At 38.6% G+C, this 26,616-nt stretch overlaps 1 protein-coding gene across 5 annotated transcripts in view; it reads left to right on the top strand.

Moving 5' to 3' along the window:
- The window catches only part of GAS2 (growth arrest specific 2), a 168,464-nt gene that overhangs the window by 13,668 nt on the left and 128,180 nt on the right, over positions 1–26,616 (top strand). For 2 of the 5 annotated variants that reach the window (XM_081536568.1, XM_081536571.1), the window contains exon 2: positions 25,919–26,083. In XM_081536568.1, the coding sequence (XP_081392694.1) occupies positions 25,939–26,083 (145 nt within the window). In that variant the 5' untranslated portion in view covers positions 25,919–25,938. Of the gene's footprint in view, positions 1–17,365; positions 17,683–19,156; positions 19,340–25,918; positions 26,084–26,616 lie in introns of those variants that run through there. The other 3 variants (XM_081536569.1, XM_081536567.1, XM_081536570.1) reach the window with 3 other exon arrangements.

Genomic DNA, 26,616 nt, shown 5'->3' on the forward strand with positions numbered 1-26,616 from the left:
CTTCCCCACTGCCTCTCCCTCTCTGTTCTGCCTTTTGACATTAGTTCCTCATTGCTTCTTTCTCTCTGATCTCTGTGGGACAGAGATAAGCCATCCAGGCAGAGCTCTGTCTAATACTTTCCATAGAATTCATTAGCAGAATTACATGGTGGTTATTCTATATCACTAAATGCGGGGTGGTTTGTTATACAACAGTTGTTACTGGAACCTTAGATGATACCCAGGTGAAGGTGCTTAAGTCAAAACCTGGCTGAACACTATATGAGGTCTGTGGTGACCCAAGGACAAAAGAGCAGATAAAACCAAGAAGGGTGGAATGCAGGAACGGAAAAACCAGACCCTTATCATCCTTCCCTCCCCCATGTTGTAACTATTAATGGAACAGTATAACCTGTCTCCCTTCCTACCCCTTAGGGAGAAGGTATTTGCCCTACTCTTCCCCCATCCAACATACATGGCTCGTCCAATCAGCAAATGACCCGCAAGACCCCTGTTCCACTCCTTGTACCCTGGGTATAAAAGTGGACTAAGGACCTCTGTTCAATTTCAGTTCTCCCTCGAGCTGACCCACTGTTCTAACAGCCTCTCCTATTCTAATAAACTTTATTTCCCTCTTATTCTGTCTCATGTCTGGAAATTCTTTTCCAACCCGTGCCTGGACCATGACAAGGTCATTATCACTTAATGGTCCAATAATATTTTAAACCCCTCTGCTTGAAATTATTTAAGTGGTTTTCTTTCTAAGTAAGCATAAAATAACTTGTAAGAACATGTAGGTCAAAGTGATGAGAAGTAATTAATGTAATTTTTACTTATTTTTTTTCCTGCTAAAGCAGATTCCTTCTCAATGTGAAGTGCATTCCTCAATCTTTACATTATGAAACAAAAGAACAGACCATAAAGAGTTACGGTCAATGGAGAGTTTTATAACTCTCTCTAGTGGTTAGAAAATGGAAATTTTCATCAGAGGGAAAAAATGTAGTTGTGTGATGTTTACCTCTGAATTAATAACCAAATCTATTAGAAAATTAATTGAATTGAAACTTGAGTTATGCTATTAAGAGTCTAAACTTAGTAGGTTATTCAAGACCACCTAAAATCTGGGACTTCTCGGTGGTCCAGTGGTTAAGACTATACCTTTCAATGCAGAGGGTGTGGCTTTGATCCCTGGTTGGGAAGCTAAGATGCCACATGCCTTGTCCCCCCCCCCAAAAAAAAACAACTTAAAACAGAAACAATATTGTAACAAAGTCAATACAAAACCTTTAAAAACGGTCCACATCAAAAAAAAAAAACAAAAAACTCTATCAGAGCCTCATCCTCATTACTACCCTCTATCATCTGCATCCCCAGCCTCCCCAGACTGCCTCTCATTCCCTGAAAACTGTATACTTTCACACCTCCATGCCTGGATTCAATTCCTCTGCTTTATCCTCTAGGGTCACCCTTATCACAACTACACCTACCCTGATTCCAGAGACAATGCTGATCTTGGTTCTGTTTGCGCTTCTCTAGAATCTGCCGTAACCTAATTCTTCATTTGTCTGTTTCCTTCACCCAAGGAAAATTCTTCAAGGGAAATAGTTTGTCTGATTCATCTTTGTAGTCCCATAGTACCCAACTTAGGTTCTTAATAAACTATTTTCCTAATAGTTAAAAAAGTATATAGGAAACCTTCTGAGATAAGTTTATGATATGGCAAGAAGCATTCCAAAAACATTACTAGAGTCTCCACCCATTCTTTAATTCCAAAATTGAAAGCAAGAATAAAAACAAAAATTACTGTATTTTGTTGAAATAATAAGCTCCCCAAATTGTGGAAATTGGCATTTGTTTTAGAAAAAATGAGTGTCTCTATTTATGGAGACATCTGTATAATTCTCATGTATAATTTGGTTCCGCTTATAAACTCCGCTTCATTGAAAAAATTACTGTACGTTCTGGCAGGTCTCATAAATGCCTCCTCTGCTGGTTCAGCAAAGAAACCAAACCATAAGATGTAAATCATATACTTTCTTGGTACAGAGCCTAGCTGTATTTCCTTAGCTTCCATGTCTCTAGCACATATATTTAAGACTAACTACTGAAATTAGCAAAATTAGTGCAATACTTAAGACTGAGTATATGAGATTTTATAAATTAATAATTCTGAAGCAGAGTATTATGTAAACATCATGTCTCTGGTATATCTTTGTACTTCCTGTGCTCCTTGGATCATACTTTCTTCTCGTTTCATAGAAATATTTTTATTTACTAGACAGTAAAAATATCTTTACGAGGTATTGATCTAGGGTGGCCTCGGCCTGCAGTGGCTTGGAACAGGCTTGGGTTCCCAGCGGAGATTGGGCTGGGTCGTGGTGGTGAAAGCACCAGATGGTAGCCACTAGACCAGTGGTCAGTGACAAGGGCCCTGGCCCTTCAGCTTTGCAAGAAAGAATTCCCACAAAGAGGGAAAGTAGTGAAGCAAGTGAAGTATTTATTAAGAGGGAAAAAGGTGCAACACGTGGATAGACATGGGTGGACTCGGAGAGAGAAAAGGTCATTGAGTTGCATCCTTCTAGTGGTTTGAATTGCTTTTATGGGGCATTTCTTCTGGATTTCCTTTGGCCAATCATCTTGATTTTCCTGTTTCACAGTCCGTGCTTGGCACACCTCAGGATCCTCCCACATGTGTGTATGCATCTCTTTAGCCAAGATGGATTTTACCCAAAAGACATGGGCAGAGAACTTCCTTTGACATCACTCCCCTTTGGCCTCCGAGGAGACTTTCTGTGCGTGTGTAGCCTCGGCAGTCTCCTGACTTTGAGAACAAGAAATATGTGGTCTAGGCAGGGCCCAGCCTTCTCCCTTAATTGTCCTGCCAGTCTCGTCATGGAGTTTCCATCCACAGGGAATGAGTCTCCAATTGCTTTACTCTGGTGTGGGTGGGGGTAGCGGGGGGTGGGAGTGGGGAGTGGGATGGGGGTTGGGGGGTGGTTGCTCATCTACCTTCTGTCTCAGTGTCCTATTATCTGAATAAAAAACTACGGGTCAAATTTGTTCATGAACAAGAAACTAAAAATGTTTGAAAACAAATTAGAAATTTTTTATTTCAATCACCATCTATACTTTCTATAAACTATAAAACCATAGCATACACTAGTTGCTGATCTCTCTTCTGATTCTGGGTTTAGATTTTTGGGGTCTTAAACTTGGCTGTATTTTCTGAAACCAAGTTTTCCATCATCTTGTGAGTTGCAGCAACACATGTCATTAATGAAGAGAGTTGGGTAACTGCCTTCACTATTGTTCTTAATTCAGTACATGACAGACACTAGCACCAATTAAGATCTGCCTTAGGCATAGAGCATTGAAAGTATCTGATGATGCAAATAGGATTGATGTGGGAAAAAAAGGAAGAAAAATAAAACAGAATTGTGTAAAGGAGAAATTAAAAGTGAAAAGGGTATTCATATATTGGAGGAAAAAAAGACATATGTAATCCAGGTAAACTATAAAGACTTACTGGAATTAACAAAAAAGACACTTAAAAAGCATCTAGAAATAAATTTTATAGTGAGAGATAGAAGATAGTGAGAAGGAAGGAACATTTTAAGAGAAAGGACAAGGAAGTAGAAAAAAATCTAAAAATTATTTAAGAGGAGAGGGATTCTAGGAGTGTAGATGTTAAGAAAGGGAAGTAGTGAGGATAAAAACAGAGCTCTCCATCCCTTTTTTCTTGTTTTTATAAAACATAAGGATTCTTTTCATAGCAGGACACATCAAAATACCTTGACCTTTGGATAGATGAAAGTCAGAATCCTTTGTTGCAGCTCCAAGTGAGAGAAGGCTGCCAGGCAGAGCCACAGAAGCAGTTTTATTCTGGCAGAGGGTACCAGCATGCTGGAGCTGTAGGGGGCAGCCTCTGTATGGTAAACTGCTGGGCTGAGTTAGTTTTTGCTCCCTGTGAACTGGCTTATTTGAAATCTTTTGTGGACCCCCAGGGTATTGGCAAGAGGATCTCCCGGGTTCTAATTCCTGGCCCCATGAAGATTAGGGGAAGTCCACTGTGGTTCAGAGTATGCGAGCCCAATAAGGGAAGTGGTCAGAGTGCAGACATAATTGGCTGCTCAGAGGGGAACTGACCAGGCTCTCAACCCGGAGCCTAGAAACTGGGTCAAGACAGCATAAAAACAGTCAATTCCCACTATAGTATATTTTCTTTGACCAGAAAGGGAAATGAGCATATCCATATGTATGTGTACTCAATCATGTCTGACTCTTTGCAACCCCATGGACTGTAGCCTGCCAGGCTCCTCTGTCACATACACACACACATGCACACAAAAAGAGAATAGAGAAACACTAAATATAAAGAAGGGAAAGAAGAACAGAGGAAGCCGTAGGGAAGGAAAAAGCAAGTTATCTCCTGAATCACAAATTCTTTATGAGCTTATTTTCTTTCTTAACCTTTAGGTCATGACTACTGTTTCTTCACACTCTTTCTTCCCCAAGGCTTGGTTGTCAAATGCAGCAGCCAATTATATGAGCTTTATACTTTGGTCCATAATCATCCATTATTCCTAAAACATTTTATGAAGAACTTCCAGATGTTCAAGCTGGATTTAGAAAAGGCAGAGGAACCGGAGATCAAATTGCCAACATCCACTGGATCATTGAAAAAGCAAAAGAGTTCCAGAAAAACATCTGCCTCTGCTTTATTGACTATGCCAAAGCCTTTGACTGTGTGGATCACAATAAACTGTGGAAAATTCTGAAAGAGATGGGCATACCAGACCACCTGACCTGCCTCTTGAGAAACCTGTATGCAGGTCAGGAAGCAACACTTAGAACTGGACATGGAACAACAGACTGGTTGCAAACAGGAAAAGGAGTACGTCAAGGCTGTATATTGTCACCCTTCTTATTTAACTTATATGCAGAGTACATCATGAGAAACCCTGGGCTGGAGGAAGCACAAGCTGGAATCAAGATTGCCGGGAGAAAGAGCAATAACCTCAGATATGCAGGTGACACTACCCTTATGGCAGAAAGTGAAGAAGAACTAAAGAGCCTCTTGATGAAAGTGAAAGAGGAGAGTGAAAAAGTTGGCTTAAAGCTCAACGTTCAGAAAACTAAGATCATGGCATCCGGTCCCATCACTTCATGGCAGATAGATGGGCAAACAGTGGAAACAGTGGCTGACTTTATTTTTCTGGGCTCCAAAATCACTGCAGATGGTGATTGCAGCCATGAAATTAGAAGACCCTTACTCCTTGGAAGGAAAGTTATGACCAACTTAGACAGTGTATTAAAAAGCAGAGACATTACTTTGCCAACAAAGGTCCATCTAGTCAAGGCTATGGTTTTTCCAGTGGTCATGTATGGATGTGAGAGTTGGACTATAAAGAAAGCTGAGCGCCGAAGAATTGATGCTTTTGAACTGTGGTGTTGGAGAAGACTCTTGAGAGTCCCTTGGACTGCAAGGAGATCCAACCAGTCCATCCTAAAGGAGATCAGTCCTGGGTGTTTATTGGAAGGACTAATGTTGAAGCTGAAACTCCAATATTTTGGCCACCTGATGCGAAGAACTGACTTATTTGAAAAGACCCTGATGCTGGGAAAGATTGAGGGCAGGAGGAGAAGGGGATGACAGAGGATGAGATGGTTGGATGGCATCATAAACTCGATGGACATGGGTTTGGGTGGACTCCGGGTGTTGGTGATGGACAGGGAGGCCTGGTGTGCTGCGATTCATGGGGTCGCAAAGAGTCAGACACAACTGAGTGACTGAACTGAAAATCACAATTTAGGAATGAACTAGGTCTCCTCAAGAGTTCTAAAGCAATTGGTAACTAAGCAATTAGAAATGAGAATATTTCTACTTTTGTTCAGCAATTTCCCAGTATTGTAGGTAGTATTGAGAGCCTTTATATAATCTGATGTATTTGTAAAGAGGAGGAATAGAAACTGAATACTTGTGTGTACACACAACATTTACCTTTAAAAGACTATTGTTTTTGATTCACACTCTTACCAGTCTCCACTGACCACACAAGAGCTGCCTTTGGATATCAAATAGCAATATCAAATTTATGCAAAACTAGAAACGTAATTTCCACCCCACTCAAAACAAGATAAGGCAAAACAAAACAAGACGACTTCTTCCAAAATCTTTTCCATTTCAGTAAACTGCAGCATTCCTTACAGAAAAAATTTTGGGGTCCTCATTGTCTGTTTAGCACACTGCCTCGTCATCCATAACTGATAAAATTTAAATCATAATTTAAAATAGAATTCATAGTGGAATATGTCATGTGTGATATATTATAGACTAGGATTTGATGCTCACATAATTCATCTTCTTCATTACAAAATGTTTAAACTGGGAAAAAAGAGTGTGACGCAAAGAGAAAAGAATAACCATTCAAAAGATATCCAGGATTCGATTCCTTACTCTAAGTCCACTTCTAACCTACTCATCCAAGTCACCATTACCTCTCACCTGGATTATTACAATAGATATTAAAGCATTTTCCCTGAACTTAATCAATGTCTTCCTGCAGTCTGTTCTCCACCCAGGAGTCAGAGTGATAGCTTTAAACTGTAAATCTGATCACATCACTCCTCTGCTCAAACTCTGAGAGAAAGGTAAGTACTTTACAAGCCCCTATGGGATCTGGACCACTGCCCTCTCCCTAATCTCTCTGACTTTTTCTTCTACTCACCCTTTACTCATCTCTGCCATAGGAGCCTTTTTGATTTTCTGGAACATTTGATTTGCAGCATTCCCTTGCCTCAGTGACTTTGCACTAGCTATTCCTCTGTCTGCAGTGGTCCTTAGGGATTCTGCATAGTGCACTTACTTCCTTTGGGTTTCTGCTCAGATTTCACTTTCCATGACCACCTATAACATATGCCATCTCTCAGCAATTTCCATCAACTTTACCCCCTACTTTATTTTTCTGCAGAGCTCATCTATTGTCACTTGATATGTTGTATATTAATTTTATTGGATTATTTGTTTAATTTCTGTCTCGCTTTGGTAAAATATAAGTTCTATGCGGTTAGGAACTTTGCCTCAGAAATAAACAAGGCATGCCTCATTAATTTGTTGCTAGCAGAATAAATGGTACTTTAAAGGGAAAGATGTTCGATGCATGAGACAAGGGCTCAGGGCCAGGGCAATGGGATGACCCAGAGGGATGGGATGGGGAGGGAGGTGGGTGGGGGGTCCAGGAAGGGGAACTCATGTAAACCCATGGCTGATTAAAAAAAAATAAAAATAAAAAAAAAAAGGGAAAGATGTTTCAGAAAAAAGATTCTTCTTGATTTTCTATTCAACATATGTGAAGAGATACAAGATATAATATTGATTTTCTATTCAATATATGTAAAGAGATAAAAATCCTAGTTCATATATGTAAATAAACAGTGGCTACATTTGTTTGTTGGAGAAGGAAATGGCAACCTACTCCAGGATACTTGCCTGGAAAATTCCATGGACAGAAGGGTTTGGGGGGCTATAGTTCATGGGGTTGTATAGAGTTGGACACTGCTAAGCACATCCGCATGCATGAACATTTGTTATATTGCAAGATTAGTTGAACATTTACCTTTATTTTGTATTCATTAGCATCTTTTGATGCTTAAACATGTACTGAAAGTATTTGTCAGAACTCAGTCACTATACTTCATTTCAACTAGAATACAGTGAAATACTGGCTTCCCTTGTAGCTCAGTCAGTAAAGAATCTGCCTGCAATGCAGGAGACCTGAGTTCAATTCCTGGGTCAAGAAGATCCCCTGGAGAAGGAAATGGCAACCCACTCCAGTATTTTGGCCTGGTGAATCCATGGGCAGAGGAGCCAGCAAGCTATAGTCGATGGGGTCACAAGAGTTGGACATGACTTAGCAACTAAATCACCACAGTGAAATACTACTTTCATTTTTTTTCATTTTATTTTCAAGCTAACTCATGATTATTTTCATCCTAGCATCTTAATTTGCATGGAACATGATGAAATTTAGATTGCTGAGAATCAAGGATTAGAATATTTAAATCAGCACCAAGGCTTCTTTCCATCTATTTTCCCTGTGATGGTTAATTTTATGTGTCATTCTGACTGGGTCACAGGGTGCCCAGATGTTTAGTCAGACATTATTCTGGTGGCTCTTTGAATGAGATTAACATTTCAGTTGGTAGACTGAGTAAAGCAGATTGACCTCCCTAATGTGGGTGGGCTTTATCCAATCAGTTGAAGGCATGAATAGAATCGAAAAGCCTGAATCTCCTCAGAGTAAGTGAGAATTTCTACCTGACTGGACTTTGAACTGGAACATTACCCTTTTCCTGAGTCCAGATTCAAATTGAGACCTTGCTCTTCCTGGCTCTTGAAGATACTGCTGGTCTTCAGAATGAAACTACATCATTAGATTTCCTGGGACTCCAGGTTTGCCAGCTCACCCGGCAGATCTTGGCATGTCAGCATCCATAATCGGATGAACCAATTCTGTTTAATAAGTCTCTTTCAGTCTTTGGGCTATTTAGTCTGTTTAGGGTGCAGGAGCCAATTAAATAGCTGCTGTCTAGACTCCCATCTATCCTCTCCTACAGCTGAATCCAAAAGAAAATAGATGATTTTATGCAGAGTTTGAAACCTTCTCTTGACTTTTCCTACTCAGAAGCCATTTCTCAGTGTCTCCTACTGTGTTGTGTGAGTTCCTTCTCATACTGCTGTAAGGGATTTGACTTAATTCTATGTGATGTGGAACATTCAACTGAGTTAGGATACCTGACAGAAACAATGTGTGTTAGCTGCCCAGTCGTGTCTGACTCTTTGCAATCCCACGATCGCAGGAGATCATGGGAGAGCCCACCAGGTTCCTCTGTCTATGGAATTCTCCAGGCAAGAATACTGGAGTGGGTAGCCATTCCCTTCACCAGGGGATCTTCCTGACCCAGAGATCGAACCCGGGTCTCCTGTAATGCAGGCACATTCTTTACCAACTGAGCCACCAGGAAAGCCCAACAGAAACAGTATTCTCTTTTGAAAATTGATTCGACTTTTTCTTTCAGAGTATTTTATTATTACTTTCAAACATTTGAACATAAATTCATTTTATGTGTAGACTCTTCTTCCTCCTTAAAAAGAAAGAAAAAAGAAAGCAAGGATGGAAGGAAGAAAGAAAGAAATGAAAAAAGGAAGGGAGGAAGGAGGGAAATGAACCCAGATCTTCAAACCAGTCAAACTCAGACATGAATCTGACTCCTACCTGTGTGGTTTAATGGCTCATTTTTCCTATTAACCTATGATCTGATCCTGCAACTTCATCTATATAGAAAAATTACACAGAGGAGATAGAAGAATGAATGATTAAATAATGAATGAACAAAATGTGGATATCTAAAGGGTATATAATGAAACGTCATAGTCAGAGAAAGGATATGTAAAATTCTCTGATCTTCTCTGTTTTTAACGAGAACTTCCTTATCCCAGGGGATTCTTTATAATGAGTCAATAAGATGATTTAGTTCCTTGGTTATTAGTAAAATACCTAACCTTTTTTTCTGAGCTTCTCAGATGACTCACTGGTAAAGAATCCACCTGCCAATGAAGGAGATTCGGGAGACAAAGTTTCAATTCCTGGGTCGGGAAGATCCTCTGAAGGAGAAAATGGCAACCTACTCCAATATTCTTGCCTGAAGAATTCCATGGACAGAGGAACCTGGACCTGACAGGCTACAGTCCATAGGGTCACAAAGAGTAGGACATGACTGAGGACACAACCTTAGTTTCACACTTGCAATATGTCAGACAGTAAACTAAATATTTTTGGCTTCCCTAGTGGCTCAGTCAGTAAAGAATCCAGCTGCAATGCAAGAGACCCAGGTTCGAGGTCTCCTGGGAGGAGGAAATGGCAACCCACTCCAGTATTCTTGCCTGGGAAATCCCATGGACAGAGGAGCTACAGTCCATGGGGTCACAAGAGTCAGACATGACTTAGCGACCAAACCACCACCACCATTTTACATGTAATATTATTATTATTTTATATAATGTTCAACCAATGCCTATGAGAGGGGTTATTTGTTAACTCTACTTCACAGATGTAGAAATTGATAGAAAGGTTAAGTAATATGCCTATAGTTTTTAGCAAGTAAGTGAAGAAATTAGAACCTGACCTGGTTTTCAGTTCAGTTCAGTTGCTCAGTCATGTCTGACTCTTTGCGACCCCATGAACTGCAGCACGCTAGGACTCCCTGTCCATCACCAAATCCCGAATTTACCCAAACTCATGTCCATTGAGTCGGTGATGCCATCCAACCATCTCATCCTCTGTCATCCCCTTCTCCTCCTGCCCTCAATCTTTCCCAGCATCAGGGTCTTTTCAAATGAGTCAGCTCTTCACATCAGGTGGCCAAAGTGTTGGCGTTTCAGCTTCAACATCAGTCCTTCCAATGAACACCCAGGACTGATCTCCTCTAGGATGGACTGGTTGGATCTCCTTGCAGTCCAAGGGACTCTCAAGAGTCTTCTCCAACACCACAGTTCAAAAGCATCAATTCTTCTGAGCTTTGTCTATCTCCAAATCTGGACTCAGTTATTATTTTAACTGCAGTGACTGTTATTAGCACAATTAATATGTCTGTTCCTCGGCAGCTTCAGTGGGAATAATGGTCACTGAAATCTCTTTGCAAATGGCTCTAGAGTCCATGTGGCTTTGGTGATAACAGTGGGAGGGCACCAGTTCCTAATGCCAAGAGACGACCCTTTCCTGCACAGTTCTTTCACTTCAATTTAGATGTACTACCTTTCTTGGCTTGTTGCTCACTCTACTCTTTGGTACTAGGAAAGCCCTTTGATAAGTTGATGACTCATTTCTCTCAATGTTTCATATAAATCAGCAGTAGCAAAGATTCCATGTTTGTGTTAAGTTACAGTTTCAGTAATGGAAATTTCAGTAAGTTTTCTCATATTTCAACAAAATACAGATGGTCCTCAGCTTTGGATGGTTCAACTTAAGATTTTTTGATTTTAAGATGGTGCCAAAGCAAAATGCATTCAGTAGAAAGCAGGCTTCAAATTTTGAATTTTTATCTCTTTTCCCAGGCTGGTGATACTCTGTTACTCTCTCATGGTACGGGGCAGCCACAGCTCCTCATCAGTCATGTGACCATTTGTGTAAACAATTGATACACTCACAACCATCCTGTACCCATGCAACCATTCTCTTTCTCACTTTTAGCACAGCTGTCAATAAATTTCATGAGATATTCAATGCTGTATTATAAAATACAGTATAAAATACAGGCTTTGTGTTAGATGATTTTGTCCAACTGTAAGCTAATGTAAGTGTTCTGAGCATGTTTAATATAGGTTGGGCTAAGCTATGACATTTGGTAGGTTAGGTATATTAAATGTATTTTTAACTTACAATATTTTCAACTTAAATGACACAAGTAACCCCATTATAAGTGGAGGAAAACCTGTCATCCTAAATTTATCATTATCAGGGTTAAAAACAAATAGATAACTGTACCAATGTCTACTTGCAGTAGAGTCCCAAGAAATGTGACAGTAAAATTTCACTTATAATGTAAATGTGTCTATCCACAATGATGCAAAATTAATAGCTTTTGCCATCTTTACAGAGGGATTTCCATTTAGTTCCCTTTTGATGAGCACAGTTCCCCCTTCCTGTATCTGTCTCATCAACCTGCTTGAACCTCACCAACCCTAGAGAGTTCCTGCTCTCTAGGGACTTACAATTTAGTACAGGAGATAGATGCATAAGAAAACAGTCACGATACTACATCCTCAGTGAGGTATAAAAGAAACAGAAAATATCCCAGAGCACTGGACCCAGAGGCACAGCAACGTTCTACCACGGAGATCAAGAGAACCACAAAGAAGGTGATGATTAAGCTGATCTTCATGGAAGAAGGAATCTGATTTCTTCAAAGGGAGAAAGTAAAAAGTAAAGATCATTCGAGTCAGCATGAGCAAAGGCATGGAGGTGTGAGGTGTACAGTGTTGGGGATATTGTAACTGACATTACATCATGTCGTCTACTGCTGAGAATATATATACGCACATCTGTTTTGTTCTTTATAATGAAATCATCTATTCATTGATGTCCTACTTCAATTTTGATTGATTTTCTCCTCAGCTTAGTTTTTAAGTCAGATTTTTTATTTCAAATTGTGGGTTGTGAAATAAATTTAGTAGTTCTGCAACACCATTTCTTTTCAGCTGAATGGCATAAAAAAGATTAAAACCAAACAGAAAAATATCAGAATGCATTAATTGGGGAAGATAAGTACTGTTTAGTGAAACATGTTTTGGTTGTGTTCTGAGTGTGGTTTCATAGGTCTGTTCCATAATGTATTTCTTATTGTGGATCATGGTAAAAAAAAAAACAAAAAAGGTTTGAAAGCCCCTGAAGTAGTAATATTTTCTATTACTTTTCACTCACTCACAGTATTGGTTATGATTAAACCTTGAGTCCAAATCAACCTTGGTTTTTAATGAAGTGACAAGTGATACAGACTGACCTCATTTATAAGCCTGGCACACAGGCATGCATCTGTTTTACTGAAATCTAGTTGTATTTAACCAGATGAAATGATTCGAACTTGGAAATGAAACCATCATTTATAATGTTACTTTAACAGTATTTTTTTCTATTCCAGTTCCAAACTACTAAATTCAAAACAATATATAAAAATCTAACCAATTAAGTAGTAAGCCTCCTAACAGATTGGCTTCTTCTGTAATGATTATCTATCCATTCAACAATTTTTTATTGAGCACCTACTCTAAGGCTTAATGGTATTTAAGATACTGGAGATGAGAGCAGTGTAAAAAAAAGACAAAGTTATAAAAATATTTCATTTAGACATATTAAATTCAAACTTCTTTCAATTAGGATAGCATGACATTTTAATAAAAGATTTAGAAACAAACCACACAAATATTTGGAAAAAATAAAAAACACAACCTGACCTACACAAGAAAAATCACATAACTGTATATATTTCATAAGATATTTTTAAAGTAGACAAGATAAATGATATATTTCATGAAATGATTTCAATCTATCCCCTGTGTGAAAATCAGAAGACATATGCTCATATATAACACACATTTTGCAAAAATATGGGTTTTGCCCAGTAGGGAACGGATATCTGTGCTACTATTGTGTTATACTTATAAAGTTCTCCATTGAGACTAAGTTGCATATCAAACTGAGAGTAAATCTTAAAATTTTTCTGAGAAATTTCTCCCATTTAATTTATCCTTTGTAGTTTTATATATGAACAATGATGAAAAGTAATAGCATTGACTTTTTATCCCTAACAGTATTTGTAATTTTCATACTAGGACTTATAAAATCTACTTTGTCTCACATTTGAAAATTTTTATTTCAATGTAAAGCAGTTGAAGGCCTATATCATAGGACAAGACACTAGCTAGGTAGGAAAATATATTTTACATCCTTAATAAATTATTTCAATAAAACATAAATAAATGTTTTCACTTATTACATTGCTTTAAGTTAGTGAATTCATCCACTTATTACATTTCTTCAGCACCATTGCATGTCTTTATGCTACTTTCTGTATCATTTTTCTTACATCTAAAGCTATCACTTGTCATCTTTAAGTGCCCTTTGGAAGCTATTCAGGGATGTAAGAATGCCTTGGTCACCTTTGGAAATTTATTTTACTTTAATCCAGTGTCTCTTCCCACATTATTTAACTTATTTCAAAATTCTCAGTAATCTGCATCATGTATTGAAGGTTTGTCCCACTTTTTAGAATAAGTGAGTGTAATTATTTCCGTGAGTGGGGAGTCAGGGTTGAGGAGTGAGGGGAAGTTAGCCTATAAATAAGGAAAAAAAAATAACTGTATTGCTCACTTTAAACATATATGTATATATACACTCATATGTATATATACTTACATCTAGAAAAAAGGCATGGTTCCTGTTCAAGACAGCATTGAAAGTTCAGACACCTGAAACACATAGTGACCCAGGAATTCTCAATATTAAAGTCTTCAAACCTGGGATAACTTAAAAAGGAAAACAAAAGTTTGTTTTCTTTAAATTTGGTTTGACTTTTTTACTCTTATTAACTAGATTGTCTTTATTGTCTAGACAATAATTTACACTTACTGAACACTTTTTTTTTAATTTGTGTAAAATTGCCTTACAATTTTTTGTTGGTTTCTGCTGTACAGCAGTGCTAGTCAGCCATAAATACATATATATATATATATATGTAATTATGTGTGTGTGCATGTGTGTGTGTGAGTAGATATGTGTATGTATAGCTATATATATATAATGTGTGTGTATATATATATATCTCTTCCCTCCTGAGCCTCCTTTCCCTCCCCTCATCCCTCCTCTCCAGGCCATCACAGAGTGCCAGGTGTTCCCTGTGTTATTTAGCAACTTCCTACTAACAATCTGTTTTAAACATGATAATGTGCATATGTCAGTGCTACTTTCTCAATTCATCCCACCCGCCCCTTCCTGCACTGTGTCCAAAGTCCATTCTCTACTAGGTTCATCAGTAACATTTTTCTAGATTCCATAGATAGATGTTAATATGTGATACTTGTTTTTCTGACTGACTTCACTCTGTGTAAGAGGCTCTAGGTTCATACACCTTCATTACAACTGACTCAAATTTGTTCCTTTTTATGGCTGAGTAATATTCCATTGTATAAATGTACCACAACTTCTTTATCCATTCATCTGTCTGTGGACATCTAGGATGCTTCCATGTGCTAACTATTATAAATATTGGTGTGATGAACATTAGGGTACAAGTGTCTTTTAGAATTATGGTTTTCTCAGTGTGTATGCCCAGTAGTGGGATTGCAGGTTCATATGGTAGATGTATTCCTAGTTTTTTAAAGAAAACTCCACACTGTTTTCCATAATGGTTGTATCAGTTTATATCCCCACTTATGCCATTATGTTTCAAGAATGTATTTAGAGACTTTTCACTCCATTAGGTGAGACATTAGCTTCCTTCACCTTCACATGAGGGAAGTTATCATCGAGTCACTAGGATTTCCTAAGACAAATGTGTTTAGGTTAAGAACAAGGCAAGACAATTCTTGGACAAAAAAAGTTTTCTGACAAATTTTTACAAGTGACTGATTGGAATACATAAGTAGAAATTTGATTTTCAAAAACACAAAGATCAAATGGAAAAAAATCAAATGAAAATGCAACTTTGCTGCCTCTTCAGAAATCTTTTGTGTTACTTCTCCTTTGTCACCAAAAGAATATTCAGTATTCAGTATCAACTCTTAGATACTAAGGGAGAAAATAACGTATTTCTCCTACTATTTTTCTTTGGCTTTTGCTCAAAGGGCAGAGGGTCTTATATAATGCAGAATTTTAAATGTAAAATACCTGGAAGAAAGAGGCCTAAAAGGGAGTAATTTGAATGATGATCCTCTCCCAGTGCTTCTGGAAGCCTCCTGATTGTCCCAAGTTAGGTTTAACAAATTCCCTTAATCAACAAAATTATTGTCTTTGCACTTCACTTTTTAAAATATCAATATTGAATGATGTGACAAGAAAATTTATATAGATAGTAGAAGAGAATGTGAGCTTTTGAAAATCTAGGTGTTAAACTTTTTAAACTTTAATTATATGCCTTGGAGATACTTAATTTATTGGCTGGTGATATTTTGATCACGAAAAATTGTCAAGGATGTTTGATTTTACTTAAATTTTATAGGTTTAGAAACTAACAGTTCTTTGTTGGGGCTCTAGGAACACTCATATCTATCTGGTTAAATTTTGAAAAAAAATGTTATTTTGACAGTGATTACTCAGATTCATCAGTAATCCATTCTGTATGTTTTGTTGTTCTTGTTGAGGCATATCTAAGCAGTAAGGTAGGCCTTTTTATGATGCTGTTTCTCCTTAAAATGAGGAATGGCTTCCCCGCCCCCCTTTTATAGGGAAGCCCAAGGAGAAATGTGGAGCTAACTGCAATACCCAATTGAACTAAAATAAAAAGCTTGGAGTTCAATTTCACCAAACTTTTCCATCTGTTTTCTCCCCTTCTTCATGATTTGCCCTGCTACTACAACCAGAGAACTGATGAAGTTTCTAGCTGTTTTAGAGCAAATAACCATTTCCAGATGAAAGCAACAATAAGTGCAAAATGCATTTTTCCAATTATATCTAAAATTATCCACATCACTTGGCTGTTGTCCATGCACAGGTAGTTTCTATTTTGTATGTGTGAGGTGTGGAGGAGGTTGGGGTGGGGTGGTGGTACATTGTTCTTAGTTTCTCAGTTGTGTCTGACTCTTTGCAAGCCCATGGACTGTAGAATCCATGGGGATTCTCCAGGCAAGAATAGTAGAGTGGGTTGCTATGCCCTGCTCCAGGAGATCTTCCCAACCCAGGCATAGAACTCAGGTCTCCTGCATTGCAGGTGGATTCATTACTATCTGAGCCACCAGGGAAGCCCAAGAATACTGGAGTGGATAACCTATCCCTTCTCCAGGGGATCTTCACCCAGGAATCAAACAGGAGTCTCCTGCATTTGCAGGCGGATTCGTTACCAGCTGAGCTTCACCATTTTAAACATGGTATCCAAGACAAGATTAGAGTACCTGTGCCGTACCATCCTTGGATGGAGATGCTTGTGAAACTGATGAACATATAAACAACAACAACAACAAAAAGTGTGATCCTTTTCAACAGCATTCCACGGAAAGGAGTAACTGGAGGGAATTAGGACCCTGAGTTCAAGAGGTCGCATGCCTACTAGAGGTGAAGGAGACAGACACTTACACGTCTGTCTGCTTCATAGGAAGACTTTTCATCTCAGAATAGTGCCCTAATAAGCAACAGTTGGAGAAAATTGTCTATGACATTCAACGTAATACTGAACCCAGGCTGAGAGAAAGAAGGGTGGAATTGTATTTCCTTGCGTAAAGCGAAAACAGCCGCCGTGAATAACAGCCTCTTACACAATCTGATATTTAAAGGGAATTGTAAGAAATCAAACTGTTCAATTTGGAACGAAGAGTGGCCGAAGTTACTGGAAAGCTCATGCCTCCGAGTCTGCAAAATTCACTGGCCAGGAAAGCAAAACTTTTCCAACACCCAATTTTAATATTGTGCTAAAGCCATTGACTGTGAAAAACCCCGAGTTAAATATGATCTCCACACAGCACCCCCCCCCGCCTCTCCCGCCCCCTTCTCTCTTAGGTTAGTGTTTGGGGGACCTGGAGGGGGCTGGAGCTTGGCCCCAACCTCGGAATTGCTGCCAAGGGCTTGTAATACAATCTCTCCCCGTTTGAAGGGTAAATCAGTGTCAACTGCGTTTGCTGTCCACCAGAAAAAGTAAGCATTTGACTTCCGCTCGGTCTGTGTGGACTGATGAAATGTAGGAAATCTGTTTCTGGCAGCGGGGCGGGGGTACAAATCGTTTTCCCAAACAGCACCGAGAGGAGCCATCAGAGAAGTATGAAGAGGGGCCGAGCGGCTGGAGCTGCCGCCGCCGCCGCCGCCGCCGCCGGGCTGCCTGGGTGCGGAAAGCCGCTGCTGCAGCACGCGCGCCGGGAGGGGGCCGGCCCCGAGACGCCGCGCGAGCCCAGCCCGCAGCCCCGGCGCCGCTGAGCGTCGCCAGCAGCCCAGCTCCGGACGTGGGGTGAGCAGGCGGGCCCCGCTCGTAGACGCCGCCGCCGCCCCCTTGCCGTCGCGGTGTGCGCATTCTGCAACCCAGCCCGGGGGACGGCGGGGGCGGTGGGGGCGTCCTGGCAAATAACCTCGGGGACGCGGCTGGGAAGGGTGGCGAGCTGCGGACTGCGGGACGGGCTTGGGCACTGGGTGGGTGGTCACTGCGGTGGGTGACACTCTGACTCCCCGGAAGCAACCATGTGTTCCTCATCCCTATTGTGGAGGAGTCCCAGCGACCGCTGCCTAGAGAAGCCTCTGCTGGGGGCGGCTCAGCCAACCAGCGACCGAAGTGGGGACTTCTAATTAGCACGATCGTAAATGCACACTTAGGCAGTCGTGCAGAAGGGTCCCTGTCTGCCTGCTCAGCGTTGTCTCTCATGGAGGAGAGGAGGGCGGAGGGCTGATGGTCTTAGTGGATTGATCCTGAGGGTTTTACTTGAGTCAGGAAGCCGGAATGGGAGGAAAGAGTGCGATACGCGCGATTTGGGGTGATGCTGTGTCCCACTGATGAGTTTGACAGAGTTGAGTTTTTATTACGTGGATAAACAAACGCTAGGTTAGCCTATGAATCAACCCCCTTTGGGGAGATTTTTGCGTCCAAAGAGCAAGGTTTTGGAATCTGAAATTGTTTGGGGAGCCGAGGATCCAGCTTGGCTTTGGAGGCATTAACTATCCTGGAAAGATTAAATTCTATAAGCCGAATAAACTGCCATTAGCCCTGCCCAGGGACTTCCCTGAGGGTTCAGATGGTAAGGCATCCGCCTGCAATGCGGGAGACCTGGATTCGATCCCTGGGTTGGGAAGATCCCCTGCAGGAGGGCAGGGCAACCCACTCCAGTATTCTTGACCGGAGAATCCTCATAGACAGAGGAGCCTGGAGGGCTACAGTCCATGGGGTCGCCAAGAGTCGGACACGACTGAGCTACTAAGCACACACACAGCCTAGCCCAGACATCCAGACGTTTTTACTGTCTTGAACAGAGAGGAAACAAAAGCAGAGGTTAACAGATTCTGTTTTCTACCTCATGGTATAATTGGGGTTAGGGAGGGGGAGTGGTTGTCCATTTTTCTCCCCTTAACCTTTTTGGAAATCAAAGCCTTTCCTCCCTACCACCCTTTTCATCTTCATCCTCTCAGCCCCTGCATCTTCATCCTCTTACAGTCAAGCGTTTGCAAAACTTTACCATCTCTCTTGTCATCTCTTCCCTCTCCCCAAGATCCCTCTCCAACAAAGCCAGATCAACTCTGGTAGATCTTTGCCCAGGAAATAAGATCTTCATGTGCACAGAACACCCATTAGGTCTCCGAGTGTTAAATAAAGGCTCAGATAGGTCGGAGGTGCCAGCCAGGCAGAGGAAGTCCACCTTCCCTCCCCACCTATCCCCTGAGATTCACAGAGGCCAGGCTGAGAACCATCCCATCTGCTTACTGCCTTTCTCTCCCAGCCTCTTAGCAGTGTGGACACTGATTAACTCCAGCTGGAATCTGGTTTGCCCAGCCTGTCTTTGAAATTGATCAATGAGTTCCTTCTCAAGGAATGCTCCCCCCTAACTGTGGAGGAGGAGGAGGTGGTGACTGTGGTGGTCCTCTCCAACATGGGCATCCTGGTTCTCAGTGCCTAAGACAAGGTAAGGGACAGATATCTGAGGCATGGGACAGGCACCGTTTGCAGTGCACACTGCAGCCTTTGCATACACTCCCTGAGTTGGACTCTGAAAGCTTGCATTTCGGCTTGTGTGCTGCTAAACTTGGGGTTTAGTTTTTCATTTTAGCACTAACCACCATATTTTTGTGATGTGGACTGTACTTTGCTGGGAAATAAATTTGCAAGACACACTTTCATCTGGTGCAAAAGGTTGTGTGATTGCCACTGAGTTTCCTAGTATCTTGGTAGGAAATCTTAGTTAAACTTGCAGTTATGGCACAATGTCAGCTCTTATATTTAAGTATGTTATGCATAATTTTAGAAAGTTGCTTCAAGTCCGTAAGCCTGCTGTATATTTATAGACTTTTGGAGCTTTTAGAAGGCCAAAGTTACCTTGATTGAAGCCAAACAATGAGACTCTAACAAATTTGTTTGCAGAGGGAGTTAAAATTGGAGCCTATGGTAAAGTTATTTTGGTATCTTTGTGGTTTTGATATGGTGGTACAGAGATCCTGCTGTTTCCTTTAATTTCTGCTAGACAGCTATCAAGATTTTCCACTCAGTGTTTTCTGACTACAGAAAAGAACTGGAGAAAGGTAAAAAATATCTCTTGGTAAAAAGAGTAAGATGCTTGTGTAATGTTTCTGTCCTAAATCTTTTCAGAGACAAGTCAGTTGAGTTTTTCCTTACGCTCTCCCCTTTCATGAGAGTACATATATATTCAACAGAATGTAGAACTCTGCTAAATCTCAACTACATTATAGTTATGGAAAACAGAAATCTTTTTTATTGAAATCTTTTTTATTGCAAACAACACACAGAGACACACACACAACATCTTTTTATGAATTAAGGTTCAACTTAGATGAATTTGGATGTAAGTCCTTAAATATCCTAATTGATTAATGACTTTCAGATGGCTTTCTATTCAAGTAAAGTCTGAAATTTATCTGGTAGGAGTCCAAAAACTGGAGCTAAATTGTTTGCAAGAATGGTTTAGTAGAATTTAAAAAAAAAAACCAGCAAAACTTTAAATATCTTTTATGCCAAGAAAATATAAGAAATTAATTCCCACTCAGTCTTAATTTTTTGGTCATGATTTAAGAAGGAATTATTATTGCAGGTGTACCATCATTTGGTTCAAGGCAAGTCATCATGGGGCTGAAGGTTAAGAAACGGACTCTTGAAAGAGAGTTAGCGTTCTTTGAGGTTAGCATAGCCTAGCAGGAAGGCTTGGGTAGGATACGTTTAATGACTGTGACTAAATAGACTTGTTACTTTGGCCAAAACATCTTAAGCCTACAGTCCCTTTTTAATTACCAGAAATTTGGCTGGTAAATCTAAGATCCATTTGAGTTTAAAGATTTCATTACATAATTAGAAAAAGTAGTAACAAGTGTCATTTTGCCTTTATGCTTGGCACTTTTCAATTTCAGACAAGTTGCTCACTCCCCTTAGCCAGAAGCGAAGGTCCATTTACAAGATCTAAAATTACCTTTCTGATTAAATTTTGAACTTTTATTCTCTGTAAAATTTTGCATTCCTGACATTGGTTGAGAATATATAGCTTTGTAGAGCTACTATTGGTCAGCCAAAATGAATCCCATAAATGTAAAGAACTCAGAATGATGAAAGAGCCATCTAGAGCCATCCTTGGTTGTTAATTCTTTGAGTCTAACTTGAAAGATAGCATTTTCTATGTTGGGAAATTTGAAGGGTGTTTGGCTTAAGATGTTTTTATTTTTATTTTTTTCATTTTAAAAGAGTGTTATTGGCCTATCAACTTTGTTTTCTTCATGCTTTACTCCTATAACACACAAAACTGACTAGACAGAAGTGAGGTCAATGCTCTAAATTAGAACAAAAGTGGCCTTTAGTGACAAGACCCCTGACTGTGGGTTCATTAGCACTCTGTTTTAAATGGCCACAGTTAGGCATCTGTGTGTGTGTGTGTTGGGGGGTGACATCCTGTCACATTTAATTTAAGAGATATGGCATTCCCTTTTCTTAATGGCTTATAAGTCTTTGATGCTAAAATGAAGTGTAATATGTTACCAAAATTTGCTGTCAAAAACACATTTAAATTACCCATTTTGGAGCTCAACATTTCATTCATCATCTTAGGGTCTTCATACCTCTCGATATGAAGAAAAGTTGGGATTTCCAATTATTTATGGTTTTATTTCACCAATACTTTATCTTTTTTTTTTTTTTTTTTTGGCTGTACCATTCCTCTTGCAAAATCTTAGTTCCCTGACCAGGGATTGAACCCACACCCTCAGTAGTGAAAGTGCAGAGTGCTAACCACTGGGACTACCAGGAATTCTTCATCAATATTTTATCAGTTTTCATTTCTCCCCCTTATGCTTTGTCTTTTCTTAGTGATTTAGAGTTCTACAAAGTATCCCTATTTTGTTACAAAATTTCTTTTCTTTTTAAAATAAGTCAATGGAAGCTTTATTTTGGCATCTTTCCTATGGTGATGATTTCAATTTAGCAAGTATTTGTTGAATATAAAACATATGCCAAATGCTGACACAAATATTTCATTTTCACAAGTATATGTAGGCTGTTAGCCTCCATTACACATACTGGAGAACTCAAGTACAAAGATAAAAAGTCATAGGGCTAGAATATAATAGAACAACTACTAAAGAGTGAGGTGGTACAGCTAGTATTTGACCTCAGGACTTCTGATTCCAGCTCTAATATTCTACTAATAAGGCTTCTTAACAGAACTAAATATCAGACAGTAGGGGTATGTTTATCACTTTGTTCTTATTTTTCTTTCTTTCCAACTTATTTTCCATGCAATATTGTGATTTTTTTTATAACATCATCAAAGACTAGAGATAGATCAGAAACCATTTTGGTTATAATCAAAGAACACCTCTAGGTGGCAAAAAAGTCTAGGTGACTTTTCTTCAGAGTCAAAACTGATGTCTTCAACTGGGATTCTGAAACAACAGACTCAACCGAGTCTTTAAACATGTGATATTTTACTTACGGAGTCATTAATTTTTTCTTCTTCCCCCTGGGCTAGTTCAAGTCTCATCATATTCATAATGATTATTCCAGAATCACTTCTATGGAAAGAAAGAAAAAAAAATACACACACACATTCTTTGAAGAATTTTGTATTAAATTTCTGCATGTTTTTCCCTTTAAGTTTTATTTTTCTGAGTTCCAAATCCTGAGGGTTGATTTGTCCATTTTTTGATAGACCCATAAAGTTTGGAGAAGACATAGAAGAAGCTTTTGAATCCTTACTCCTTTTTTTCAAAGCATAGATTTTGCTTTGTATTACCAAAGTTACTTATCAAGTTTTAAAATATTTAGATTATAGAAATCTTAATAGTAACATCTTCCAGTATTTAGATATGTTCTAGAAAAAAGTTTTTTCTTTCTTCAAAACCTATTTTTTTTCAAGTCAGTGTATCATTCATCATTTCATTTCCTATCTTTAAAAGCTACCCCTTGGCATCTCTAGTGGTTTTCACATACTTTTGAATGTATTCAAAAGATCAGAAATGACCTTTTTTTGTAATCTGTTCTTTGTGAGCTAATTCAACTCATTCAGATGGGTTAAACATTTGTTGAAAATTATAAAACATTTATAATCCTGTAGTGATCTTTTTATCTGGATAATTTAAATTTATTTGACCTTTGCTCACCCCAATTTAATCCTTTCATTTGGAAACTGCTTCACCATGGGTAATTCTTTCACAGTCCAAATTTTGGTCCTGCTAGTTGGGTCCATGCCCATCTTTCCTATTCATATCTCAGCCTTGTTTAAATCCAAGACCACCATGTAGTGACTCTCAGCTAAACCATAGAGTCAAGCCAAGTTCGATGGTGTTTTAAAATGTGAAAAAAGGATCAGAAGAATTTGGATGAAAATCCTAAGTTTTTTTCAAAAGGGACTTAAACAAGAAGAGTTCCTTAAACAAGAGTCCCTGTCTATGAGTGACTTTAGGTGTCTACATATTTGGCATATGTTTGATTGTTTAACTTCCATCAGATGCCAATTACCCACTAAACCTTCTTTCTCCACCTTTGTCACCTGGGAAAATATAATTCTGGTTTTTTTCCCCATTTTTTAATATAATTTTGATTATACACAAAGCAGCATAATAAGCATTGCTGAATTATTTTTTGACTTAATAATCATCTGTAAGTATTAGAGGATAGTTTGAATTACATTTCTGGCAAAATATGGGACAGACTACATGAGAAATAAATGTGCCACTGTCAAGGAAAATAAAAACTTCACTGTTCAGAAGTATTGAGGGGACAGATTGTGTCCCTCTGGCTCATTGAAACTGTTACATGCCATTAGGCTTACTGTAAACTATCCCTTGATGAATTCTCTGCTGGACAATGAGCTTAAGAATTTGAGGTGTCTTCTTGCTTTTACAAAGCAGAATAGGACTCTGATGCTTCAATGGAAGTTGCAGAGCCCATAATAGGATGTAGGTAAAGTTACTGAACTCCCACTTCTCACTTTCAGGAAAGTAGTGGGAGATTGTGTCTTGAGAAGAAAGGCATTTTAGAGGTAACCCTTTTAAGATTTCAATTAGTTATTTAAATGTATGAATCATGTGCTTAAATGTATTATTAAAATGTTTGTTTCTGAGGCTAGCTTAGCTTGTAGGAATCCTAAACACCTACTTGGAGGTGTTTTGTTTTCCTGGGATTGGACCTATTTCTTAAAGAACTAGGGCAAAAATATTTTAGGCTTCTGGTTTAATCACAGGTCTTGGAGAAAACTTTTAGGACTTTATATGAATAATGTCATGATAAACTGCAAAAGAAAATAGACAATTGCAATATCCTGGCACTTGTAATGACAATTTAATAGAATAGGGCAAGGTGTGTTAAAATATTGCACATTTTCACTAGTTACCACTTTAGAGATTTATAGAAGATATTTTCAAAGAAAATTTACAGTAATTCTTTTTTTGCAAAAAAAATTATTCAAAGCATAATTTGTTTGGAAATGAAATTATGCTTTTAAATTATATATTGATGACACTTTTTAGATATTTACTCATGCTCCCAGCAGCTTTTTCTAAGGCTGCAGCAAAATGTTTGGAAGACCATCACATTTTACATTTTTGTGAATACCAATGTCTTATTTTTTTTTAAATCTGTCTTTAAAAGACAAAAATTAACCTAGGCTGAGAAGTGTTTGAGATTAATTGGAAAAGAATGCTATGTAAAGTTTCAAATTTTAAAACCAACAAGGCTATAAACAACTTATACCAGTAAACTTAAAGTACTATTAGTAATAAATATAGCTGAAAACCCCATTATAGCATATAAACCTTACTTCTTGCCAGTTGCAAACATTTTCTTTTTATTCAATCATAATACATTTGGTTATTTTATAGGCACTATTTGCATATAGAATGGAGTTCAATACATAGTTAAACTTATGAGTTTATTACTTTACTGCCCCATTATTATATCTATAGTCTTAGGCCTTATAAATAATGCAAAAAATGAATGTAGTGTTACATTGAAGGCCAACTATATATTCATACATTTTTTCCCCCTGCAACCCACTTTGAGGACTGTGTTACTCATAGGTGAGTGAATTTATTTCTTGTTGTGTAGATATGTGTAATTACTTTTAGATGATTACAAATAAACCCTGGTATGCAAAATTATGAAGTAGGAAGGTACAAAGTAAGACAAAAGAAAACCTGTGATGATATTTATTAGAATTAAGGTGTAATTCCTGAATTATAATATGGGTACTTGATGATACTATTATAAAATGTGTCATTCTGAAAACAGGAATGGTCTTAGAGTATGAAGACCCAAGTTCAAACCTGACTCTGCCGTGATCTTACCATATGATTTTGGTTGAGTCACCATTCCTCTTTGGGTTTTATTTCCATTAACTATATATGCATACTTATAGCAGATTCATGTTTTTGCAGCAGAAACTAACTCAACATTGTAAAGCAATTATTCTTCAATTAAAAATTTAAAAAAAAGTGCAAGCTCCCCTGTGTCCCACCCAACTCTTTTAAAGTGTAAGTATATGATTGCTTGGCCATCTGTAAAGAACCAAGTACTATGCTTAATCTCATAGGTAATAGTTTAAAGAGTAGTGATTATATGTTGATAAGAAATTTTCTAAATACTGTCATTGCTAGAATGCAGTCCTAAAATTCTGTGGAAATTTATGGCTTCAAAAATTAACCCAAACAATGGAGGTTTACAATTTGGATACCAAACTTTTAATGGAATTTCTTGCTTTCAAAACTGACTTTTTTCCAGATATGATGTTTTACATAAGCATAGAGCTTACTGTTTGATTTTTCTATTTGACCTTTGATTGCTGCTATTTCTGACCAAGTAGTTGGTCAAAACTGACAAGGGCCAGTACTGATAGAGCAAATGGTGTTTCCGGGGTGGGGGGATTAATAATTAATAATCTGACTTGTCATCCAAATGTCTGCAGATCCTGTTCCATACTGTGCCATTGGTGGCAAGATTTTAACAAGAGAAGTCTGTATAAAAAGCAATTGCTCTTTTGTTTCCAAAACAGGTATTACAAGTGGATAAATAATGTGCACTGCTCTGAGCCCAAAGGTACGCAGTGGACCTGGCCTTTCTGATATGCATCAGTATAGCCAGTGGCTGGCCAGCAGACATGAAGCTAATTTGCTGCCAATGAAAGAAGATCTGGCCTTGTGGTTAACCAATCTGTTAGGTAAGGTTATAAGACCTTGTTTTGTCAGCAAAGATAACAAGTTTATTCTCCCTGCTCCTGTAATATCCTTCTCCTAGGCATGTGACAGCACCTTAGAAAGAAAAACTTTCATTGGTTTCATTTCGCATCTGGGATACCTGAAGTATATGGAAAATTTAAATGAATTTCCCAATGTCTCTTACATTAACTGTGCTTAGTTATTCCAATATAATGCATTGAAATGTGGAACTATGTGGTCAAATTGCTTATTTTATCTACATGCTTGCTGATCTGATTTATTTTTACTTTTATTTCATGCAACTGGCCAGTTTGGCCTGTTCTTTTGACACTGCACACGAGCCACAGCCTGTGAAATCTGGCTTCTAAAACTCGATTTCTTTGCCCTCGTTTTATAATATATCTTCTGTTGTTTAGTCGCTAAGTCATGTCCAACTCTCTAAAACTGCTGAAAACCCAGACTCTGGAACAATGACTCCTCTCCTTTGTCCAAATGAGCTGACTGGAGTCATCCAACCTTGAACTAAAATTTTTCT

Source organism: Giraffa tippelskirchi, chromosome 10, assembly GCF_054371585.1.
Source record: "Giraffa tippelskirchi isolate mGirTip1 chromosome 10, T2T-mGirTip1v1.2.pri, whole genome shotgun sequence".
Classification (NCBI taxonomy): domain Eukaryota; kingdom Metazoa; phylum Chordata; class Mammalia; order Artiodactyla; family Giraffidae; genus Giraffa; species Giraffa tippelskirchi.